The sequence below is a fragment of the Stigmatopora nigra genome, chromosome 1 (assembly GCF_051989575.1).
Source record: "Stigmatopora nigra isolate UIUO_SnigA chromosome 1, RoL_Snig_1.1, whole genome shotgun sequence".
In the NCBI taxonomy this organism is placed as follows: domain Eukaryota; kingdom Metazoa; phylum Chordata; class Actinopteri; order Syngnathiformes; family Syngnathidae; genus Stigmatopora; species Stigmatopora nigra.
The window spans coordinates 10,220,614-10,245,056 of NC_135508.1; the positions used below are offsets into that span (position 1 = coordinate 10,220,614).

The window sequence follows — 24,443 nt, forward strand, 5'->3', positions numbered from 1 at the left end:
GTGCCCTGCGATTGGCTGGCCTCTGGCCCGCGAGTTAGCTGAGATATGCTCCAGCACCCCCGTGACCCTAATGAAGAAAAAAGCAGTTCAGTAAATGAAATGAAATCAGCAATGATGGATTGATTTTAAACAATGTAAGTGACTTTCTCATTGCCAACCATTTCACCACTATATTAAATTGCTTTGTTTTTGTAAATCTCACAAATGTGTCTTGTTTTTCTTCTTCTAATGACTGTAAAAACAAGGCTTTTGGATATTTTATTGATTTTTCTCATGGCCGTCCATATTGTCACCCTTCCTGTGATTTTTCAAATACTAAACTTACTTTCTTCAGGGGAAAATACTGATAATGATGCAGTTCTAATAGAGAACACTAAATCACAGACCCAACACAAAACACTGGATACGTAGATTCAAACATTTTGGCTGTGGCGATGGACTTTTTGTCATTATTTTTGAAGTCAAGACTTTTGTACAATTTCTGATGGACTAAAGTTGGTGGAATCCAGCTGTCAAGGTTTGGCACGTTCTCTTTCGTACACACACACAGACACTCTCAGCCCACGGCATTTTAGCAGCAGATACAATAGTAATACTTTCAGAAAATGTCCACTAAGTGATTTGACTGAATTGAACAGGATAAAGCTGAGTGAAACCCTGACAGAAGCGCCGAAGAGCAACCACAAGGGACATCACACACGTGACAGGACGACACAAGAAGCAGGAAAGGAGCAAATCAGAAGTGTGGAGTCAAGAAGCAAGGGAAAAAATAGGAAAGGCAGGTGTGTATTGCCACAACTTGGATGGTTGTCTCACTTATTTTCAATCTAATATTTGGTCCGGTTATATTTTTGGGGGGTGCATCTTCATGACTACAATGCTCGGTGTAAATTCTAAGTGCTTGTGAGCTAGTGTCGGGGAGCTGGAAAAGGATAACCTTGACTTTGATCGCTAGTGGGTTTTTTTTCTTTTTTTTATCAGACTGCACTTTCGAAAAGATGGTCATTCTTGCATCCTACAAGAGGCAATAGTTTGGCCTCACTCTCTGGGGCAAGGTATTCCAGGTGATGTCTGCCCCAAACTGGGGTGGTCAGGTGCTGCCAGCGCTGTGTAAAAATAAAGAAAAATTGGGATTTAAGTGTTATAACTGATTGGGCCAGCAAATAAGGCATAACTACAGATGTTGAGAAGCATTTACTTGACTGATGGTCTCTTAATAAGTAAATAATTTGAAATGTTGCAAACAGTAGTAGCTATGGAGATGCATTCATTCTGATTTGTAACAATAACAAGGAGGTAAAACAAACAAGAAAACTTGTCTGGACAGGCAGACTGACATACTGACCTCACGCATTGGTCCTTTGCAGCGCAGCAACTTGTAGACAACAGTAAGTGGGATACAAAGCATGGAGGAAAGGGCTAATACCCAACCAAACAATTCACCCCACAAAGGGTAAGTGTACACATTGTTGTATGTTAAGGGTTTGTAGTTCACCACATGGAAGAAGAACACTCCCTATAAAAGACGTAAATGTCAAGATATTTGCTACCAGCGTGCACAACTAATATGTCAACAATTCAAAATAAGACTTACCATGCAGAGGAGGGGTGTAATGTAGGACCAACACCACTTCATGTAGGGAAGGGGATGATAGCCAATCATGCGTGCCACATCATCCATAAAACGGTCTGCACCTGACAACAGTACCTCAAGTTTATGACTACGCATGTGACACAGCCAATTTAAAAAAAATGGGCTAAAATCATAAATGATGGATAGATGGCTGTTTATTATAAATTCACAATCTGCAAATGCAAAACTTTTATCTTACCATACACCCAAGCAATCACCACACACTCCCAGAAAGCCTGCCACAGCAGAGTGATGCCACTGGCAGAGTAGTAGTCAAATAACTGGAAGACATACATGCCCCCCTGGCAGAAAGCAGAAGGAAGAAAGAAGGAACCAGAGTGCAGTCAGCCATAACAATGTGTAGTTAATATTTTATATATGACCTATTTGTAGCCTTACAACTGTCTCGTGATACAGGCCATTTCCAGAAACAGTTTTATGCATCCACTGACATGTCAAAAACGTCCCCAAAATACCTAAGACAAAATCTCTCAGGATTTTAGCTTAACAGCAAACTTTTAAATGAACACCGATCTAGTTTTAAGTGGCTAGGTACAGTCTTCCTTTGATTATCGTGACATTAACATCTTCACAATGTTTTCTGCTATTACAAATCTTTTTAAAATATACATATAGTTTTTGTAAGTTCATAAAAATGTGAAAATCCTTGCTTAAACTCGAAAGTGGAAGCCACTCTTGCTACTATAACTCAGCACTGAAAAAAAAGTAGTTATAATAGGGGTCCCTATTTCACGAATTTTCGATTATGTCTAATCATGTCTGTTCTACATTAACCGTGATATTCGAGGGATTACTTTATGAATAAATAATCTTATCAAGAGAATCGGCAATTGACATTGGTAGGCCACTGATAGGCTTTCGTCCAGTTTCTCAAAGGTTAACATGACCCATTACTGTCACCTTCTTCCAAGTAGCGGTTTATCCTGAGACGCCATGCAATAACCAAGTTGAATGGGAGATTGTACCTCTGTGACAAAGGACAGGTCAATGAAGAAGCAGATGACACAGCAGATGGCAGCTACGACTTCTCGCCGCAAGGAGCCCAGTGCAGACTTGGGAGGAAGCATGTCCATGATTCCCGTTATCAGGCCCTCTACTCCAACAAACTGGAATTCATACAACAAATGACAACAAGAAAGTAGATAAGAGTCACAATGGGATATTTTTGATGTGATGCATGTAATATCCTGAGCTTGGCACAATAAAAGTGAAAACCAACGAGTACAGAAGAATTTTCAAATAAATGTTGACAATTGTGTCAAAGGAAAAAGCATTTTGATATATTATTCTGGACAAAATTATATATTACTCCTCCAGTATGCCTCTGTCATTACGGCTCAGGGCAGGCAGGTTAACATTTTTAACCCCAGAAACATTTAGTGGCTCTATATTTGTGACGTGCAATAACAGTAAAAGCTGTTCCACACGCTCTTAAGTTCTTATAATTTCAGGCAAATCATATTTGTCTATATTTGAACCAATTTTTAAAATATTCCCAAGATTTAGGGACTCTTGTGAAAAAAAAACCCACACACACAAACAATGCATTTCTAAAACTGGAGATAAAAAGTACATCATGTGGACAAAAGTAAGAGGGCTTGCTACCAACTTTACCTGGCTGTCCAGACCCAATACGAGCAACATAAAGAAGAAGAGGGCTGCCCAGAGTGGTGCAACAGGCATCAAGGTCACTGCCTTCGGGTAAGCTATAAACGCCAGGCCAGGACCTACACATCGACAAACAACTCAGCGTAAAGGCATTTTGCTAGTTAGCGTTCGTTTTCTCCAGCCTATTCCGTGCACTTACCACTCTCCGCAACCTTACTGATGTCCACACCTTGTTCTGCTGCCATGAAGCCCAACACAGAGAACACAACAAAGCCTGCAAAGAAGCTTGTTCCACTATTAATGAGGGCCAGCACAAATGCATCCCTGGAAAAACACAGTCAAATAGGTTTATGACTAAAAAAAATACAATGCATCCTTCTATGTGCAACCGCAACAAGCATAACGGAAAGAAAAATAGGGCAAGCAAAAAGGTGTGCTCGGATGATAAATGAGGGATAAAGAGTAGATAAAAATATCCCAGCAAGCTGCTGTTGTCCTTGCAGTGATGCACAGCGAATATGGCAACAGCAAGTTTGGCTCAAGGTCTGAGGGGAGATAGGGTGAAAGACCTAATGGCTACTCGCTAGATCTAAATATATCTCCTCACAGGATTAAACACATATGCTTGTGTAAATATCGAACATATGAACTCAAGTTTCTCATTTAGATTTAACAACACTATTTATATTGATGGCATCTTTTAATCAGCGTTCAGGGCTACAACTCATAATGAATCAATCTCTCAAGCAGGGGAAAGAATACAGTGGTGTTAATTGGTGATGGTCATTAATAAATTGATGCAGCAGCAAGCCTTACTAATCCATGTCCGAATCATGCCTGAGAGAGCACTCGGGGGAATCCTAATGCACGTGCATAATCCTAACAGTTTATCTTAAGAGTTTACGGTCAACAAAGTAGTGCATATGATGATTCCGCCGATCAAAAGTGCTCTTTAGCCATACTTACAGCTAAATAAATAGCACTTATTGTTGTTACATCACATGATACTTGCTATTAGTCAACCAGTCATGTACCTGTATGTCAACAAACCAGCCAGTTATGATTTATGAGAGCCAGCACACACTAGAGCATTTATATCACTGTCCTTAAATAACCCCTCTCTGTGTAGCAAATAAACAAGATAAGAACATGAATCTTTTATAGGACACCAATCTAAATGTAACTTAAAAAAATCAACTTTATATTTACTGCATGTGACTGGAGTAGTGCAAATTTTCCATCAAGTTCAAAGAAATAAAGTTAATAGTTATGAAAATTCTATTGTCATTTGTGTGTGCATCATTTCCTATCTTGATTTATATTGATTTGCTTTTATTGTTTATGCTGTTGAACAAAAAGTTATATACATCTACCAAAATTAAAAGGCAATTATTAACCACATATAATGTTTATTGTTTATTTATTGTTTTAATAGAGATGAAGTAAACATGTTGGAATTTTAACAAAATGTTTTGATTTGTATTTATTTGACACTTTCCCAAACAGTGGCCAGGTTAAAAAACAAATTCAGCAAAAGGTCCACCAAAACTTACAAACTGTTTTTTTAACAACAATATGAACATATATTAAGTAACTAAGCCAAACAAACGTGCATAGTTGTTCCTGATCTTGTGTAAGACCGTTAGAGAAACACAGCTAAGATACCTCAAGACCCAAACTCCTCTCTCAGCTACCAATTAAGGTCAAAACTGAGAATATCCCAGAGGGCAGGCAGGACATTCACCAGGTTAGACACAAGGCAAATTTATTTGTAGACCACCATTTATATACAAGATCGTTCATAGCAGGTCATAGCAGGCAGCAAGCAAACTATGGCTGATGTTTTTTTTTTTTTTTTAGTTATTTCTAGAGCACGGGTCTGCTTTCTCACACTGGTTAAACTTACTGGTAGCAGTTGTTGTTGAAGCGGTTGTAGCTGCCTAGTGCGGTCAATGCACCCAGTCCAATGGCATAAGAGAAGAAAATCTGCGTACCAGCATCAATCCACACCTAACATAGGAGGGAGGAATGTTGGTTTTAAAATGTTTCCAAATCCGCTATCAATACAAGTATGAGTCTACCTGTGCTTCTCCCAGTTTGGACCAATCTGGTTTCAGGTAGTATATAATCCCATCTATTGCTCCAGGTAGGGTGAAACCATGGGCTAGTAGCACAACCATAACCACATAAGGGAACAAAGCAGTGAAGTAAACAATCTACAGGAAAAGAAAAAAAAAACACAATCGATGAAAAGGTGATATGACAGAATTGTGTAGAATTTTGGTGGTTGGGTAAGGTGGAAGTGCTAAATGTAAGAACTCACATCATGAAAGTTAACAGTAAACTGTTGCAGACATTTACACTTGATTCGTGAACTGCAAACAGGGGAGCAAGTACATATTTACAGCATTTTTGGGAAAACATCGTCACATCGTCGTTAATAAGAATTTGCCTTTGAAAAGTTACGCTGAAAGAAAACCTCTGCCCCCGTACGCTAACAGTTAAGTAATAGGAAAGCACATGTTTCCCCCAATCTGGTGTGATATGACCTCTTTCCAAATTGCAAATACTTTATCTACATGGTGGAACGTAGCTAATCGGCTTATAGAAGGTTAGCTGATTCTCATTCTTTTTCCCCCTTTGCCTCTTTGCAATCTGGCTCCTTTAGACTCACCCTAGACTCTACATCGACTGTTATAGTAGTCTAAAAAGCAACAACAATATATAGTTATACATATATATGTATAACTATGTATACATATATATATATATATATATATATATATATATATATATATATATATATATATATATATATATATATATATATATATATATATATATATATATATATATATATATATATATATATATATATATATATATATATATATATATATATATATATATATATATATATATATATATATATATATATATATATATATATATATATATATATATATATATATATATATATATATATATATATATATATATATATATATATATATATATATATATATATATATATATATATATATATTTAAATCATCTGTGAGTTCACATTTGATTATGATTAAGCACCAACTGCACAATAAGCAAAAGAATGTGAGAATGTGAATTCTACTGGGTTTCAGTCCAGACACTGATCCTTCCACGACACCAAAGCTGATCGGGGTCAAAGGGCAAAATGTCACAATTAATTTTAAGCTTGCAGCCTGCTCACCTTGAAAATAGCAATGGACAAGACTATTAATCTTTGCTCCATATTCACAAACATGGTGCACATCATTATGTTTTATAAAAGAAGATGGAACCTACTTTGCCGGTAGATTTAACTCCTTTCCACATGCAGAAGTAAACAATGACCCAGGTGGCGAGGAGACAGAGGACCATCTCATAGCTGATGTCACCAGGTTCATCAAGGCCCCCTGACAGACGTAGCACTTTGCGTCTGTGAACAAGAACCCGTCAGTTTAACAAATGAGATTTCTTCCGAAACAAGCAGCACATGACTGAGACCTGAGACTGAGCGGTTACACTTTTATAACCCCAGGTTGGTAGAAATATATCGTCATGATAGTTTGGAATGAAAGCCTGCATTCACATTTGAACACCCATGATACAGATTATCTACCTACATAGTAGTACAATTATATGCTATACATGTACATGGAAAAAATTAGCACTCAAATTGAAACACATATCACACTGCATGTACTTTACCCATTTTCTGGTGATTTTTCATTCATTGAATAGCTCCAAGTCTTAATTTTACTTTAATCCATCAACTTTAGCCTATAAATTATAATTTCGCAAAAAGAAATACATACTCCCAGAACTCGATGACTGGTGAGCGCATGCCTTCTGTTTCCCCGCAACTGTTGTTACGGAGTAACATGGTCGTGGACACGTTCATTGATGGCACAGAGGTGATGAGCTTGGTCGTTTGAATAGCACTGTAGTTGTGGCAGGTGCGGCTAAAGTGCTCTGTACAGTTGGGGGTGTTCCAAGGGTGTCCACAGGTAGCCCAGGGAAGTGGATCGTTGAAAGAGTGGTAGAGAAAGTAGAGACCCCACACCAGAATCATGATGTAATAGGTGTTGCAGAAGAACACAATCACCATTGAGGCCAAACCCAAACCTGGTAAGGAACAGATGAATGAGTCACGTCACATACAGAGTGTGCACTCCTATCTCCAACGGAACAGTACCTTTGAAAAGAGGTGCAATGTTCCAGGCCGCAAGGCCTCCCTGCTTCATGAACTGACCCAAAGCGATTTCTAGGAAGAAGACAGGGATGCCTCCAAAGAACACTATTAGCAGATAAGGGATGAGGAAGACACCTGCAACAGGAAACATTTGTCACAGAGACAAATCATACTGTAGGTGCAGTAAAAGCAAGTTAAGAGGATACATCTGTCTGATACAAAAACAATGTTTCCATTTTCCGAAATAGTTTTAGCTTTGGTATGTTTCTCAGATCACAATTGACATTTACCAAACTTTATAACTTTTGCACACATGAAAAAAAGCAGTTGCTCATTTCAAGGTGCAAATGGTTTGGTACATCCATGCAAATGATTTTGCCAATTTCAACAATACTCAATCATATTCATAATTCCAGATTCCCTTGTAAATAGAAAATATTGGCTTCTCAGTTGCTGAAGGATAAATGTGCAATAATGCTGCACTTGCCAGGCTGCTACACTGCAAATTGAAGTGAATAGGAGCAAGCTGACAATTCAATGGTGAAAGCCAATTATTCCTGTGCTAACTTTTCCATTAGCGGATCCCTTGGCTATCATGATGATACAGCAAGTGCAGATGAAGGGCTATATTAGTGTATAAATGTACTCCATATTCATGTATCGTGGAGAAAGAGATATTGCATGCAACCAATCAGAATAAAGCTTATTTACATGTTGAGTATTAATAAAAACTCCAAGCGTTGCATCTTGGCACCAATTACAACAGTCTGGAAAAGTCCATTAATTGTTGATTGATAATTATTTGCCTTATCTGACTTCACCACTTATGTGGAAAAAGTAAAAAAAGATGCACGCATTTAGATAATTTCAGTGTTACGGTATGCATTGGATGATTTAATTTCAATTATTAAGGACTACAGTATGTATTTTACGGGATACAAGTGAGGGACTGAGATGGAAAAGGTTTCAATACAAATGCAGGTAAGATAAAAGCCCACTTTTGTCCTTGCCTCGCGAACGTTTAAAGAGGCAACTGAGAGAAGGCGGCCAACGGATGATGGAGTTGTTTATGAGTAATTAGTCCTTATAGAGAAAGTTCGGCCTTGCTTTGTTTTGATTGGTGGGATTTGGCCAAGGGCTCGCTGTTTTTCCACACACATTATTTCCTATAGAAAGCGTCCATTGAATAAGATGGAGACAATAGAACAAAAAGAAAGACACAATGAACAAGAACGAGGGGGCATGAGGCAGTTCAAATCAGAAATGTCTTTTGAACAGAATTGCAACTACGTGATGCCCATACAAAGCAAATGAGGTAGTCATGTGACTGCTTCTGACGCAGCGCGCTGGCTGCTTTAAGGGAAATATAGATGGATCACAGATGAAGCAGGTTGAAAAAAAACGGGACGGTGGCAGAGTCTCGTTGCAAACAAAACAACAAATGCGAGGGCAGTCCAAATCAAGCCGACTGGTATCGGGGCAGCGTTATTGATTGACAATTTGTGCCTCGTTCACGTCATTCGTCGGGAGCAGAGGGCTGTAGCCTTATAAGGCAACGTTGGTGACTCAAACAGAAGAGACAGGGGTGGGGGAGCGAGAGACAGAGAAGAGAGCACAAAATGAGATGGGAGGCGTGAATGGAATGAGTAGAGAAAAAGGCTTTTACAAAGATACCCCAAACCGACTCACTAGATATGGGCCGGTATCTGATTCTGACGCTATGACGACCTTTGGCAAAAATATTGCAATCTCACGCTATGATAATGAAAGATCTAATATTTATTATACTGACAAAATAAAATATCTTTATTTTCAGTGAATCATCGGTATTATTGTTATATAGTATAAGTAGACATTTTTTAAAGAAAGAAGAGTTCGCATGCTAGGTCAAAATTCATGAATATATCAAATCACAAATTTGCAAGACTGCTTCTAATTTTAGAGTGGTTTACTTATAGCGTATTTGGAAATTCCATGATTCCTTTGGGTAGCATTTTGCTGACACCTGCTAAGAAAGCGAAACACAAAAACAAATCGTATTGCAACTATGACCAATACAGCTTTGTCACATGCCCAATTATTGGCTGAACAATCCATTAGTTGTTCAGACTTAAAGTGAAAACTAAAAGAAATCAACGTAAGAAAATGTGAACTAAAAAATGTATAACCAAAATGGGAAGGGGGTTTGCATTCACTTAGCTTCTCTATATATTAATGTTGAGAAGCTGTAAGTGCCTTGGGTTTGAGGAGGTTAGTTATTTGGTTCCTTAAGTCTGTTTGGAAAATATCTAGCTCAAGTAGCTACCTTCACCAGACCAGCATAAACTGAAAGGTAGTAGATAGCTGTATCTGACCTTCACATGTTTTTGATAGATACCTTCAAACCAGTCATCGGCCCATGCCTGAATTACAAATACTAGTTTTCAGTAAATCCTTTCTAATCACAACTGGATCAGACCTAGCAAGCAGACCAGTAGGATAAAACTGTAAGCCCTTATTTGATGCAGACAGTGCGATAGAGTGAGAGTTTGACTCATCTTTGATCAATTACAGTCAAATTCCTGTCGTGTAAGAAGGTTTAATATGGCAAGTCCTGGATATAAACACTTAATTGTCCACAAAATCAGACTGATAAGGAGATGCGATGAAAAGAAGGGGTGAAAGAATGTGCACATTTCAGGTTATTTTGTGTCTATAAGCCACCTTATCTGCCAGCTGCCAGTGTGCAGGGCAGGAGCACAGGGGGTGGACTGTGTGAAGCGGGCCATTGTTATCCGATACCAGAAGGTGGGTATCAGAGCTGTGGGTCACAAGACACACACGACAGAGAAGGGAGGGCTAGACTAATATACACACGCACATTGACTTTCACACAAGTCATTGGCCTTAATTTCAGGCAAACACATTGTAAAAAAAAATATGGACAAGTGGGAGGGTAGAGGATAACACAAGCAGAGGGCGAAGGTTATGCTCTGAGCAGGTATTTATTGGACACGTTGGCATGGATGACAATAGAAAGGAAACAGGGTGAGGCATAAACTAATGTGACTGTAGGACATCATGTACATCTGTTAAGAGGCTATAATAAAGTGAATGTAGGAGGGGGGCGGATCATTTTAACAACGTGCTCACAGCCACGCTCACCTGTTGGTGTACTTCTGTTTTGATTTATAACTATCATGTGACAAGAACTTACAAATCAGATGTTTTTGTTATTGTTTTTTTTTTTAATCTAATCATAGCAGAGCCCATTAAAAAATACCTGCCCTGACAACGTGACAATACGGATCTGCACCGGAGGCCTGACCTTGTCCTATCGGCAGGATTTGGCACCTTTCTGCCAACAACAATTGACAGATATATGATTTATCTCTTACAGTATATAGAAGTAAAGCATACGAGTAATTAAACATAACGTTATTTGCATTATATTACTACGATGTTTCCTCATAGCAGGAGGAAGCCAAAAACTGTGAAATCTTACCATAGGCAAAAAAACTTATCCACTACACATGCAACTTGGCCTATATTTCTTATTCACTTGAAAAAGTATTAATATTTTTTTAAACACTCTAAATGATATTATTATTGATTCTACTATACCACCTCAGAGGGGTAGCTGTAGTACATTTGGGTTGTTCTTGACCTATGTCCTGCAGCACGTAATTGAAATAAAATTTTCCACAGAGAAATTTATGACTGTTGTAAATAAGTATACGCCCTCTAGCATGTATCTCCCACCATCAAAGTGAATCCGATTGACACCCCAGTAAGTTAAGGTGTCCTCGTGGGCTTTTCTTGACATGGATGGGGGCTTGTTGTGGAAACCTGAAAGTTTTGTTGTTTGTTTGTTCTTACACCATGTCTGTTATCCAATCGTAATTTAAGAAAAACAACCTCAAGCAAGATGCTCTGACTACAGGGTTTTACTCTGAGTACTTTTTTCTTTTTTGATGATGAACCTCTTTGTTTCAATGACAAAATTAATTGGAATTTGGGGAAAAAAGTATGATCTTCATGTCTTCCAGCAGTAAAACAAAAATTCTCGCATTGAAAAAAATGTAACGATTTGATGAAACAAAGTACCAATACTTTTTCATAATGCCAAAATGTTGGTTGCAAAAACAGCTGTGTTTATAACCCCCTCAAAAACAAAAGAAAATCAATCAAATATAACCATACCTTGAGGATAATGTAAGGATTAGAGGAGTAGGGAAGCTCACCTCCTCCATTCTTGTAGCAAAGGTAAGGGAAGCGCCACACATTGCCCAAGCCTACTGCAAATCCAACGCAGGACATGATGAAATCCATCTGTCTGGTCCAGGTTTCTCTCTCCACGGTCGGTAGTGCAACTGCCCCCTCATTTCCATTCCCAGCCCCAGTGACAGCTCCATCTTGGATCTGTGGTGGACCTGCTCCACCACCCAGGCCGCACCCAGAGCCCACTCCAGGCGCATCCACCAGGGGGTGAGCTGGTTCCCCACCCTCCCCCTCAGACATGTCCTCCGCCTCCAAGTGAGGGAGACCTAATTCACCTGGACAGGAAAGGACAGGAAGTTAGTCAAGCAAAGGATACCGAGATGTTAAAAAGTCCTCAAGTGAGATAACCAAATGCTTTTGGTAGAAAAATGTTATAAATGTCTACACAGCCCTGTTTAAAATGCCAGAGATTTTGTGATAGAAAAAAAAGTGATTAGTTATCTGAAAAAATAACAACACGTTCACACTTTCCTACACCTGCCATCACGATAAGACAAAATATATTATCGTAAAATCGAGTTTTAATACAACCCTCCAGCTACTTCAAGAAAACAAAATAGAAGACAAAAGCAGGAAACGCCCAGCAGAATTTCTGTAATTTATTGTGTAACCACAATGCTGTCATTCAAACTCCCTCCTCTTAACAAGATTAAACAAATTATGTTAATTTAGTTGCATGAGTCTAGTATGTATTTCAGATTTAATGTGGAAATAGTTTAAAAATAAATGTCGTACCTACTTAAAATATCCCCTTAAGAGTCCCGAATTACTGGGCATCATATCTTCTAAAATACAGCCCTGCCAAATTGTGATGTTTATACTCATGTTGCAGTTGTGTTGTCATCACTGAATGAACCCTCCCCCAACATTCATTGTGCCTATCAGCGCTTCAGTCACAATGATTAGTGTGCTGCAGCACAGAACACTTGATTGACCACGCTGTGTATGGACCTCAGGCTTCACTGCTGGTCGGAAGGGAGATTGCTTTTTCTATACACAATTTCGGATGCAGCACGATGGAGTTTGCACATATCGAAATATTTATCATGTCATGTTGTTACATCCAGAAACCTGGGCAATGTCCTCTTACAGACATACAACTTTATAGCAATTGGTGTGGGCAGAGTGCATTTGGATGCAAAGTGAGGCAATTCAAACCAGATCAGAGCAGTTTGAGCTGTGTGATGACAAGGAATGAAATGGGAAGGGTTATGACATGTTTTCGGCCTAAATCGGAGTCTATGCATACTCTAGTTTTTGCAATGAAACAAGACATTCTACTGGAATTAGGATGATAATAATCGTAATTGGGATTACATTTTGGGAAAATCTCATAATTGTATTAAATCCTTTCTACTATCTATCTTGTTCAGGGAGCCCACTTTAACTGTCTTTGGAAGTAAAGTGGGAACCAATCAATCACAGGAAAAATCCTACTGATAACTTCTCAATTAACGCCACATGCAGGAAAAACCCACACATGGCCCGAGTCTATCTTCAAACAAACTACTTTCTTAGAGTGAGGTAGACATATTTTGAAAAAAATGATAACTGAATGGTATTGGATGCAACTAGCAAGAACTTTTGAATCGGTTTAAGTAAAGGGATGTCAAACTAATCCAAGCAGTTTCTATTCATTTATAGAGATTTAATTGAACTGGTCAAGCATGTAAGAGAATTTGGGTTGAGGTGACAAATGGTGATGGCTTTGGTGCTGCGGTTACTCTTTTGCATAATGCTCAAGCTGTGACTCACACGTGATAAATAACGATGATGCAACATATACATTACTCACCTCGATTACTTTCTCCCAACTCAGATGACATTTTGCTGAACTCTTGGGGGAAAATTGATTTTTCAATGGGGAAAAAGCAAGTTGTAGCTGTTGTATATTAGACGACGGGGGAGAGGCAGATGTATATATATTTAGCACCATGCAGTGCGCCCCACTTGTCTTTCTGCTTTTCTCAGTTGACTTCGTCTCTTGGAAATACAAAAGATACAATTAAGAATAAGAATGGATCGTTTTTTAACACGTTGGAACGCCTGAGTACAGCCAAGAGATGATTTTCTGTTTGTTATTGTTTTTTTTTTTTTTGTTTAAAAAAATGTCAGCAGGCGCCGTAGGACGCAGAAGACTCAGAAGCAGTCGACGAAGCACTTGAAGGTAAGCCTGAAGAATCTCATGGGGGACCGTTAGACGAAAAAGACCCGGTGCCTAAGGGTTGATCGGATGCGTGTAAATTTTTTGAAAAAAATTTGGACGAGTAATTCCAAAGAGCCGATTCAGGAGTCCGTGGTGGTGCTGGAGGTTGTAGTGATGCCGCGGTGCGACAGACGCAGACTGAAAAACGCAAGTGACGTTCCAGACGCTGCCGTCACTCCTCCGCCGTTCACCCTCCCCCGTTGCCGTGGCGTGATTGGCTGATTCGAGCGCGCACGTACACGGCACCACCACCATCATCATCATCAGAACCCGCTTCGTTACAATGAGAGAATTCGTTGTATGGATGAATGGCTTGATTGCAATGGGAACGAGACTTTCCAAACGCAGCATGATGTTGCAGGTGCAAGCCAAACCCACCTTTTGTTATATATATGATATTTACTACACTACGGAGGAAGCAATTTGAGACGCTTGCATCCATACTTTGATGTCCACTACCTTGAATCAAAGTCCTAACACAGTGGTTAACACCATTGATAGGAATGAAAGATCATATTTCAGTGGCATTGAAAATGGATTGGACACCTAGCGCCGTCCGTGGCAGACAACGAGTTAATCCTCTTCCATTTTTACGGCCACCGCAGTATTTAATATAATTTCGCACGTATTCAGTGGTCAGGCGAACGTGCTAGAGCTGACATCTAGTGGCCAAAGTGGGTGTAACAGGGTTGGCGTGAAGAGAAAACAAGGACAATATAATGATTCACCTTTGACACTCTTCATTTCATTAAACACAAGAGAGAGACAAAAGTCAGTGCAACACCAATAAATATGCCTTTCAATAATTTAACTAGACCAAAAGGGCAATAAATAAGTCTTAAATAAATATACAATGAATAAATATGAAATCGAGGGAGTGGCTTGGTGGCAAAGTGACAAGTAGCTTTCCATATAAACAAGTCCTAAATGTGCAATTAAATTAACTTAATAGATATCAACATATTGAGGACAGTGCAAAATTATTTTTGCCTGTATGTTATGATTTTCCTGTAGGGGGCCAGCTAGCTAGTACAGGGCAGCCTTCAATTTATAATTGCACACATGCTTTTTTATTGTTTTATTTAAAAATCTATGCCATGTCAACCTCTGGCCCACTAGAGCTCTATAAAAGTAATGACGATCTTCCGTTTTAAAATTGTCAAGAAATATGATATGGTTATATGTTTTTCCATATAAATGTAGACAACACTGAGGTAAACATCTGTCAAGGGGTGGGTGGTCAGTGCGAGAAGCTCAGCTAAAGATCCTGGTGAAGGTCAAAGTGCGAAAACGGCACGGAATGTTCCCCCATCCCTGACTTAGCTCCATGCCTTTCAGTAAGCAGTCTCTGGAAACGGGCTTGTTGCTGGAAGTCCGGGTCCACGTTTACCCAGCTGTTGGCGACCCACTTCAGGCCGCGCTTCACCGGGCAGTCACCGTGTAGCGAATACTCATCCAGCTCACCCATCCAACCTGAATAAGACAAAGAAGATGATGAGGATAAGATTGTGCGTGTGTGTTTTAAGTTTTTCAGTATTTTTGGCAAATTTACAAATGGGACAAGAAGTAACGGCTGATGCAATAACTGAAAACTGATGTAATAATCCCACTTTTTAACTAATAGTTATACTAATAAGGAAGAGGAAACCCAACAAATATAGGTTCAGATAATGATATTGTCATATCAAAATAAGAGCGGATCTCAATAAACAAGGAGTATGCATTTCTTACCCTGGCCATCGGAGAGATGGTTGTACAAGAGAAGTGCTGTCCCAATCGTGGGTTTTACTCTCAGGTTCCCTCGACCACATGTTTTACGGGTGTCGGTTAAATCAACTCCATCTTGGATCAGTGCCTGGAACAAACAACTGTAAACACGTGTTTGCCAAGATGTTGTACTACACTGATATTTTAGGTATCAGAATCCCAGTCATGTGTCAGCACCATCTGCATATTATCAACAGAATTCATGTCATGGTCAGCTGTCTTCATTTTCTAGGACAGGGGATGTTAGAGACCTATTACAGTGGTAAGTTGATTCCATTTACTTCTGTACATGACATTTCTTCCATTGAACTGAACTGAAAGGTCAGTATGGTCGCACCCACTTCACTTCAAAACAACTAAATATACAGGGTGTGCCAAAATAAGAATTACACGCATTAGCAGCAGATGACCGAAATGTTTATTGTTTATTTTTGCAGATTAAATCTATTGATGGTTGATTGGAGTGCTTTAACATTAAAGTACCAATGCATCTTGGGAAATTGCTCACCTGTTCATCATAGGTACGGTTGTCAGCAACAGGAAATGTAGTCTCACCGCCCTCCTCAACAGAACTGAGGTAGATCAACAAGGTAAGATACCTGACACAAAGTGAGAATAACAATCGCTCATGTGAATTGAAGCCATCTTGAGTTCATGACTATAAAAATGTACAAAGAAAGACCTGCAGGAGATCTCTGCGAGAGCGGAAGCATTTCCTGCCAGTCGCGTGTGCGAGCAGTCAGTCTCCCCACGGGGCGTGCTGCTGTCATGATGAGCGTTGCTGAAGTCTCCGAGCTCGTAGCGAAACACTTGCAACGGCTCGCTCATGTCAACCAATGCGGTTGGCAGACGTGTCAAACTGATGACTCTGAGAAAATGGAGAAATGGCTCGCACAATGGAAGTACATTTTTTTGTGTGAGATTAAGTGGGCCTGTAAAATAAGTGTAGTGTACCTGCTTCTCAGTCGCTGCAGCACATGATGTGATCCCGGACCCTGATAAAGCACTGTATGCTTACTTCTCTGCTTGAACTGGTTGTGGAGCATCCTACTTTGATCTTGTCCTTGGGATGGGTTGTAAATATTCTGAAAATCCTGCAGGTTCAGCATTCCTATCAAGGGGCACATATAGACAGTCCATTAATGTGAACAGATACCTGGATGTTATTGAAGAAAATCCTCCTGCAAGATACACCACAAATAGACTATACTCACAAAAATGTAGGGGAACATTCAGGTAACATTTCATACAGATGGATACAGACCTGTTGAGCAGGCTTCCAGGCTTGTGAGTATCTGACGCAGGTTTTCAGGACTCAACCAAGTCCCATCTCGAGAGTGCGAGTGGCTCACGATCTGGAGCAGAAATTAGTATGACTTGCTTTAGAAAGCTTTTTGCTTATCCCCCCTTTTATTCTCAAGAGAGCAAACGTGGAAATGAAAGAAAAAAATCCTTGTCACCTCTTGCTTTTGCAGAAGCCCATCCTGATTAAGATCCAATAGACTAAAGACCTCCTCGCTGGTCAGAGAAAGAAGTGGCTGGTTTGACTCTTCTTGTCCCTGGTTGACTGCTTTCATCTGGCTTTCCATCAGACCTTTTAGCTGAGCCAGCTGCACCACCACTCGGCACTCCTCTTCTGACAAGAAGCCAGGGATCTCTGAAAAGCAAATGTTCAATATGAATTCTTGGCAAGCAGTAATGCAGGCTGCAAATGATAAAATAAACAGATGGTAATCAAGTTGTGAAGATGCATCCATGTTTGATCATATTCATTGAACAGCCAAAACATCAACTTCACATACAAATAGAACGTTTTCTTATATCATCTCATACGTTAATATTGCAGTGGTGTTTTGCAGGCGTGTGTAGTGTGAAGAATACTCTAGAACACGAGTGACAGTTGTAGTTCATTTTGGACTCAATCTCAAATATCTACAACAACAAAAAATTCTAATATCAAGAATGCCAACAGATCATCAAGTTGTATTCCCATTTCAGTGGGCAAGGCCTTTTCAAAAAACATTGGCTATGACACAATGAGGATAACTAAATTGATAGGTCAAGTATTTCATGCTGATTGTCAATTTTGGGGAATTAATGCTTTCTTTTTGCACCCATTTGCCTGAATCACTTACCAAATAAAAGAGGTTTGAGGCTGAGTGTCTTCATCTGGTGTCTTCTATCAGTCATGAAAGACACCGGCTGAACATGACCCACCTAAATGATGTGATAAACTGTGAGTACATGGGGGTTGCTTGTGCTGCCACATTACATTCATAAGTTGATTTAGCATTTTTACGATGACCAAACAATATATAGCAAGGTCAGCAGTAAGTAAAGTTTGTTTTTAAAGTTTTTTTTAAAAGTAATTGTCATAGAATTACCATTTATAGCAAAGCTTACTTACCCTAATCCCCTCAATCCGAGGAAGCATGAAACCATGGCTTTGGTCCTCTTCGTGGGGATCTCTTGGGGTGGACATGGGGTCAAGGGAAGGACTTTCCCCCTCGCCGGTAGATGGGGAGGAACCCCGATCAACACCGACGAGATTCGTGGGGCCGTTGTTGTAGTGCACGTATAGCAATAGAGCGATAACATTCAAAATGTAGACGTGGAAAAAGACCATCACCACGACAAAATAAGCCCGAGAGCAGACATTGCTCCTTTGGACGGGCAGTCGAGTGGAGCGTGAAGGACGGTGTTTCATGGAAGACGAAGGTGCAATGTCACCGACAGAGGAATCCTCCTCGTGTTGCAAATTTTCCTGAATGTCTTCCATGTCTCCTTCCATCTGGTGATTTATTTGACGTGAAGGGATCAATCGCGGTGTTGTTGAAGTCTGTCGGCTAACATTAGCCCGGATGTTTAGCTAGCTGTCTGTTTTGATTGAGAAAATGACGCCTTTATCATTGTTGTTTTGAAGTCGCTCGTTGCAAAAAAAATGCAGTTGTGAATACGGTAATTTTCTCATGTTAATAAATACGTCCTCATTTTCTAAAACACGTACTAATTTGTGTCTGACTAGAATGACAACCTGCCTCAAAGATGAACATTTTTACCCTTTCCGGTGTGAGTAAAAACAGAGAGCGCCCTCTTTCGGAGATTACCGTTTAGTTCAGATGGGACACAAAAAATCATATTCTTACAATTTTATAGTAAACTGTCCGTTAGTTTGAGCCTCGAGGTCTTTGTGCACTTTTAAAATAAAATAAAATCCAAGGGTTTAATTTAATTTTGTTTGATGAAAAGGTGACTTGTATGCATAACATTACGAAAGGAATGATGAATTTCAAAGTATGAAGTAGATCAGTGGGGTGTGGTCGGGGGCAGGCTACTACTAATGGACTTGAAAGTGATGGGCATTTTGTGAATTTGGATGTGATATTGCACGAATGGGTGGGTTATATCAGGAATAGCATCCATCCCAAAACAATCCATTAAATTGGTTTACTTTGGCGACTCATCGTGACGAGACAGACGAAGAATGAAAACATGCAGCTCCCTAATCAAACCACGTGATGGCGACAAAAGCGAGGTCCCCAGCTTCTGACCCAGAGTCAGCTGGGATAGGCTTGAGCACCCCGGGCGACCCTAATGAGGATAAAGCGGTCTGGCAAATGAGATGAGATGGGGATATCCTGTGACACAGTTTAAAATTTGCAGCGACATATGAAACTGTGCGATTCTTGTGATTTCAATACATACCATCATTTGGATTTCTATTCATTTGGAATGACTTCACATTCAAATATGTTAGCGTTCTAATTTTTATATAAAGTTGCAAAATCTACTGCATATTTATTTCTGAATTTGCATCATCCCATGGAGTAGATGGTGCCCTCAGCCTTTCCTTGCTTGACTCAGATAGGCCTTTGCAGAGTTCAGTGGTGCACTAGTTTGTGACTAGGACCTCTCCATACGAAGCTGCAATTTCATTACACAAATTTGAATTTTACAGTGTTCTACAGCAGTGCAACACATTTCAAGATGTCATCTACAGATTACCTTGGCATACGTTTGCCCTTATTTTGATACAGCTAATGAAGTGGTGAATATTATTGCAACATTTGCATACATTTACATGCATAATTTCAGATTTTCTCCGATGTGCATTCTAAAATAGGACTGGGAGTTGGCTGGTGGCTAATTTAACACAAGATGGGGTGAATTTATTACCCACCCCTACTCTTTCAACAACTGAGGAGAGAGCGGTGGGGGGTTTCTCCCCCTGTTCTCTCCCTCTCTCCCTCTCTCCCTCTCTCCCTCTCTCCCCCTCTCTCTCTATTGCATACACTGCTGTGGAGTTTTCCGGAATGACGCCACCACCGGTCTCCACTTGAGATGGACGAACACACACATGAGAAATAGCAGCGATATGGTTGATCAGCAGCGACTGCCACGGCTTCCATTCGTGAGCCCAAATCAGGACTAATAATGTGTCAATGTAGACCACCCATGTACCCACCGAGGCGGTGGGACGAGGCGTAAAGACTTGACTGACGGCCCACCGGCTGCCTGCTGCATTTTTGCCGCAAAGTACTTGGCCGACTTGTCGCAGTGGATCCGGACGAGCGTGCTCCTGCGTGGACTACCATATAGGAGGGGAACAATAGTCTTCCACGGAAAGAAGTACGAGCAGGTCTGTTGTGTTAGAGCTTTTTGTTTTGTTTTGTTCATTCTTCATCCATTGTTTTGATCCTGCTCACGAAAAAAGGCGAACGAATACCTGAACATAGCACCTGTCATTGCAGGTACGTTTTTTTCAGTAGTACACAAAAGTGCACTCTTGATCGACACTGAAGGAACAATATTGTGTTATTACGTGTACGCACGTTTCAGAGGGGAGTCATCACGAGTTTTTTAAAGATGTTTTCCCGCATCTGTATACTTGGATTCGGAGAGAATAGCATATCAAAGTCGATTCAATCCGCGCACGGAGTCCCGCGGGCGAGTGAACTTTACCATGGCCTGTTTGGTTCACCTTTCCTGGGACACTTGCATCAGGAAAGCGCGGGGAGATAGCGAAAACAGCCGGAAACGCAGGGCCTGGAATGTGGGCGAGGAATCGCTTAATATGCTCGGTCATTCGTGAGCCAACAGTACATTGTTATTATTTTATTTTATTTTATTTTTAATTAAAATGAATGCTGCTTCTCGTCGAGCTTTTACGGGATCTTTCGCTGGCGTGGCAGCGGTGGTCCCACACTAGAGTCCCTTTAACCCAACTAAGCGGGGAAAACCCTACAAGTTAGCCTGAGGAGAATGCAGCTAAAGTATATATGTGTATTCACTTTTCCTGTCTTTTCAGCGATGAATTATTTAGATAAATCTCAATGTGTGGTGCTTCCGTCAATACGCTGCCCTTTGCGCCAGTTCGGCTGTACTGAACCTGTTAATAATGCAGCTTTATAGTGCAGTTTAGCTTGCGTTTTTTTCACCTAGTGATTCAGCTTGTGTTTTGCCTATAGAAGTGGTCAACATTTGCATGCCTATTAGTGCAGTATTTTATTTTATTTTTGTCCCTCGCAGATTTATATACTGAAAGTCACTTTCATCACACATCAGCCTATTATATTACATTACATATTGAACATTAAAGGGTAATTGCTCATACTTTAATGTTTTAATAACATTACTTCCAGCATTTCTCTTTCTTCAGTGGATGTTGGAAAACACTAGTTATTTTCAGGGTAAGTATTTACAGTTATCTTTTACAATTTTTATTGTTTGATGTCTGTCATTTGTGGTGTTAATTCATTAATCTTCCATACCGCACATCCTTGTAATGTTTGCTGGGGTTGCCAGAGCCTATCCCAGCTGACCTCCGACGAAAGGCGGACTACACTACAGAGTGGTCGCCATTCATCCAGCTGTAGGGCACACAGAGAAACAAACGACCACTCATATTATCAGTGTGTCAAATTTGCGACTAAAACGTGTCCCATTTTGCTTCCTTAACCTCCTGTGTGGGCAGAGAATTGCCAGATTGGCAAGGGTCACGCTTTGCTATTATCCATCTGTGTTTGCGTGAGTTTGTAAGTTTATACACAGTAAAATGGGTGATGTGGCGATATGTTCATTTTTTTTTCACTTCATAAAGAAAAACTTGTTTCAGTATGGGCCTGTAACCTAGCAACACAAATGGTGAGTGTCCTGAAAAAAATCTGCCTGAGTTTGTCCACTGCAATCCTCACACGTGTGTTACTTTACCTCATTTCTGACCTGCCACAACTGAGCAAGATCCCTCTTGCGCACTCAATGGCACAAGTGGGTGACTAACTGAGAGAGCTGGACAATACTGAGCAACCTCAATTAACTTACAAACGTTTACTCACCTCTTTCAATTTTTCTCCTCCTTTGTAGCACATGTCCTCCATGTCTTCGATAGCAATGTATTGTGTACCTTTCAAGCTGTCAAACTCATGCAAAGCATGTTTGCTAGAATACATCAGTTGGAGTGAGTGACCCCTGCCAATCCCATCATCCTTTTAGTGAGAGTTCCAGCATAATGATTTTGCTTATGGCTGGTTTCTGTGGGTTGTACAGGCTGCAGCATGAAGACACAAAGTATAGAGTACTGTATTGTACAATAGCCTGAGCTGCTCAATTAATTGAGTCAGTTTATTTACAAAAGAAGTTATTGGCAGAACTGCAAAATGATCTAGTTCATTTTTTCATGGACAGCTCAATAAAAGTAATCATAAAACTACTATATCTATAATAATAGTAATTTTAAGCACTGCATCAACTTACTAATTCTGCAATTTCAATATCTTAAATATAACTCAAGCCCTTTTGATAAGTCTCCTTATGTTGGAATCTAAATTGAAATGTCAGTTATATGAAATTGCACCCCAATTATTTCTTAGGAAAAGGGGTGCAAACAGTCATCTTTGCATTCCTGGTGATGCCAATTCAACACATTGGGCTTTGTTCCCCAATCCAGAGGATGCAGGTTTTATTATGTATCCTTAAGCAAGATACCGACCCCCGAGGCCCAATGTCATCAGCAGATAAATGACAATATACTGGTGGTGTCAAAGCGATTTGAGTTCTTTGAAGGTGGAAAGGCGCTATACAAATGTAAGTCCACATTTTGCGACTATTGTGTGTCAGCCGTAATTCCTGTACTATCATATGTACCAGATATTCATGACATTTTAGAGATGAGGATGTAGTTCCATCAGGAGAACCCAATCCCTTTGTTGGAGTAATAAATCCGTAAAAATGTGCAAATGAGGGGGGAGGGACCCAAGTTAATCCATGGGCAGCATGAAATAATGTTAGATTGTCGGTCTTTGGTCTTTTGCAGCCCTCTCTTAAATTAATTTTTTGATTATCTGACAATTATATACAGTACAACTGGGCTTCTAACAATTAAGTGAAAGCATAAAATTGTGAAAAAACATCACTTGTCATGACTGTGGATCAGATGGTTAGAATTGGCTCACAGAACTGGGTGTCTCTAATTGGCCTGAAAGACAGCCTGAAGAATGAACAGCTTTTGTTCTACCCTTTGAGGTTGGCTGCTCAGTATATGCTTATACTATTGTGCTTTGTTGTGTGTGTGTGTGTGTGTGTGTGTGTGCATGTGCATGTGTGTGTCAGTTGCTGAGCACTTATGGATGAGGATGAGATAGAATAAGCAGGAAGTGGGAGGGATACCAAAATAATCAGCTTCAGCAGCATCTTGCTCCAGGCTGGAGAGGCAACACTCAAGTTAATTCACATGACACACATGCAAATATTATTTGTTCAATTACTATATTTCCAGGAGATGTTCCAAAGCTTCACACAATAGAACCACCAAACACTGCAAAATTGTCTGCCCTCATCACTGTCTTCTTAAGCTATTCAGTGATGCATACTCATTTCTACAACAGAGTCAGACTCTTGAGCAACTGAAATTGGACTATTATTAAGCACCAGTGGAAAGTCATTTAATCTACAAATAAGATTTAATAATTACCTAGTCTCTTCTAGTTTTAAACTCTTGTTAAATGGAAAATTGATGGAATAAAGTAGAAAAAATGCAATGTTTGAATAAATACAGGTGACTTAAATACTAACACCATAAAAAAAGAATATAAAGTTCATCAGTTTGAGCAATATCAAGTCTAGCTTTCATAATGAATTGGACATAAGTTAAAAATGACTTGCAAAACATGGATTTATATGTAAAGGAAATGTTTATTGATAAAAAAAAAGATTGAGAGTTTAATCAGCAAAATAATCGTTAATTTAACATGCAATTGTAATAGTTCCGGGGTGGCCAACCCGCGGCTCGCGAGCCGCATGCGGCTCTTTGCCCGGTTTCATGCGGCTCTTACGTCCATATCAAAGTTTGTATTTGTGTTTTATTTTTATTTGCGTGTGCGCTTTGCTTGAGTTCGTCCAATGCGCATGTGCTTGGGATGAAAATACCTCAAAGTTTCCCAGTAGGAGCAAGGTCATTTGAGTAAACGTTTTTAACAGAGTGGGAGAGCTCCCGTGAACCAGAAGCGACAATGAACAGCGTCGCGCACACAAAAAGTATTCCAAAGATCGTGCGTCGGCTGAAAAAGCCACACCCCCTGCGAGGCAAACCAAGGCGAGAGTGCTCACCCGGGAGCAGCCAATAGGAGAGCGAGGTGTACACTCACGTGGTGGGCGCGCTAGTTAAAAGCCATTCATAATAAATGACAGCTCACAAGGAGCGAATGTTGCGCAAAAATAGGCTCTGATTTTATGACAGA

The 24,443-nt window shown here is 40.0% G+C and overlaps 3 protein-coding genes across 9 annotated transcripts in view; 1 reads left to right on the plus strand and 2 right to left on the minus strand.

Annotated features, from left to right (window-relative positions):
* Positions 1-244: 244 nt before the first annotated feature.
* On the minus strand, positions 245-14,107 carry LOC144196946 (sodium- and chloride-dependent creatine transporter 1). Its single transcript, XM_077717463.1, has 14 exons — positions 13,531-14,107; positions 11,699-12,010; positions 7,479-7,610; positions 7,099-7,408; positions 6,587-6,719; positions 5,344-5,478; positions 5,169-5,272; positions 3,462-3,586; positions 3,269-3,381; positions 2,620-2,760; positions 1,833-1,935; positions 1,595-1,695; positions 1,346-1,516; positions 245-1,106 (listed from the first exon to the last, which is right to left on the minus strand). The coding sequence occupies exons 1-14, from the start codon at positions 13,559-13,561 to the stop codon at positions 978-980; spliced, it is 2,040 nt and encodes a 679-aa protein (XP_077573589.1). The 5' UTR covers positions 13,562-14,107; the 3' UTR covers positions 245-977.
* Positions 14,108-14,664: 557 nt separating this feature from the next.
* On the minus strand, positions 14,665-18,811 carry LOC144197004 (transmembrane prolyl 4-hydroxylase-like). Its single transcript, XM_077717536.1, has 9 exons — positions 18,116-18,811; positions 17,844-17,925; positions 17,169-17,365; positions 16,973-17,063; positions 16,663-16,819; positions 16,391-16,576; positions 16,217-16,307; positions 15,673-15,796; positions 14,665-15,414 (listed from the first exon to the last, which is right to left on the minus strand). The coding sequence occupies exons 1-9, from the start codon at positions 18,497-18,499 to the stop codon at positions 15,200-15,202; spliced, it is 1,527 nt and encodes a 508-aa protein (XP_077573662.1). The 5' UTR covers positions 18,500-18,811; the 3' UTR covers positions 14,665-15,199.
* Positions 18,812-19,995: 1,184 nt separating this feature from the next.
* Positions 19,996-24,443, plus strand: part of LOC144190494 (cyclin-dependent kinase 17-like) — a 29,150-nt gene continuing 24,702 nt past the window's right edge. For 3 of the 7 annotated variants that reach the window (XM_077710871.1, XM_077710881.1, XM_077710890.1), the window contains exon 1: positions 19,997-20,347. The gene's annotated coding sequence lies outside the window, so the exon portion shown is untranslated. Of the gene's footprint in view, positions 20,460-21,350; positions 21,399-24,443 lie in introns of all 7 variants that reach the window. The other 4 variants (XM_077710859.1, XM_077710852.1, XM_077710845.1 and 1 more) reach the window with 4 other exon arrangements.

Bases quoted from the DNA above. Each gene is read 5' to 3' on its own strand.
- LOC144196946 (XM_077717463.1), bottom strand. From the start codon at position 13,561: ATGTCATCTGAGTTGGGAGAAAGTAATCGAG. The intron at 3,382-3,461 runs GTAAGTGCACGG...GTCGATGTGTAG, and splicing joins CAGTAAGGTTGCGGAGAGTG to GTCCTGGCCTGGCGTTTATA. The intron at 2,761-3,268 runs GTAAAGTTGGTA...TATGAATTCCAG, and splicing joins TATTGGGTCTGGACAGCCAG to TTTGTTGGAGTAGAGGGCCT.
- LOC144197004 (XM_077717536.1), bottom strand. From the start codon at position 18,499: ATGGAAGGAGACATGGAAGACATTCAGGAAAATTTGCAACACGAGGAG. The intron at 16,577-16,662 runs GTACACTACACT...CCATTTTCTCAG, and splicing joins CTGCAGCGACTGAGAAGCAG to AGTCATCAGTTTGACACGTC. The intron at 15,415-15,672 runs GTAAGAAATGCA...TGTCTTATTCAG, and splicing joins CCATCTCTCCGATGGCCAGG to GTTGGATGGGTGAGCTGGAT.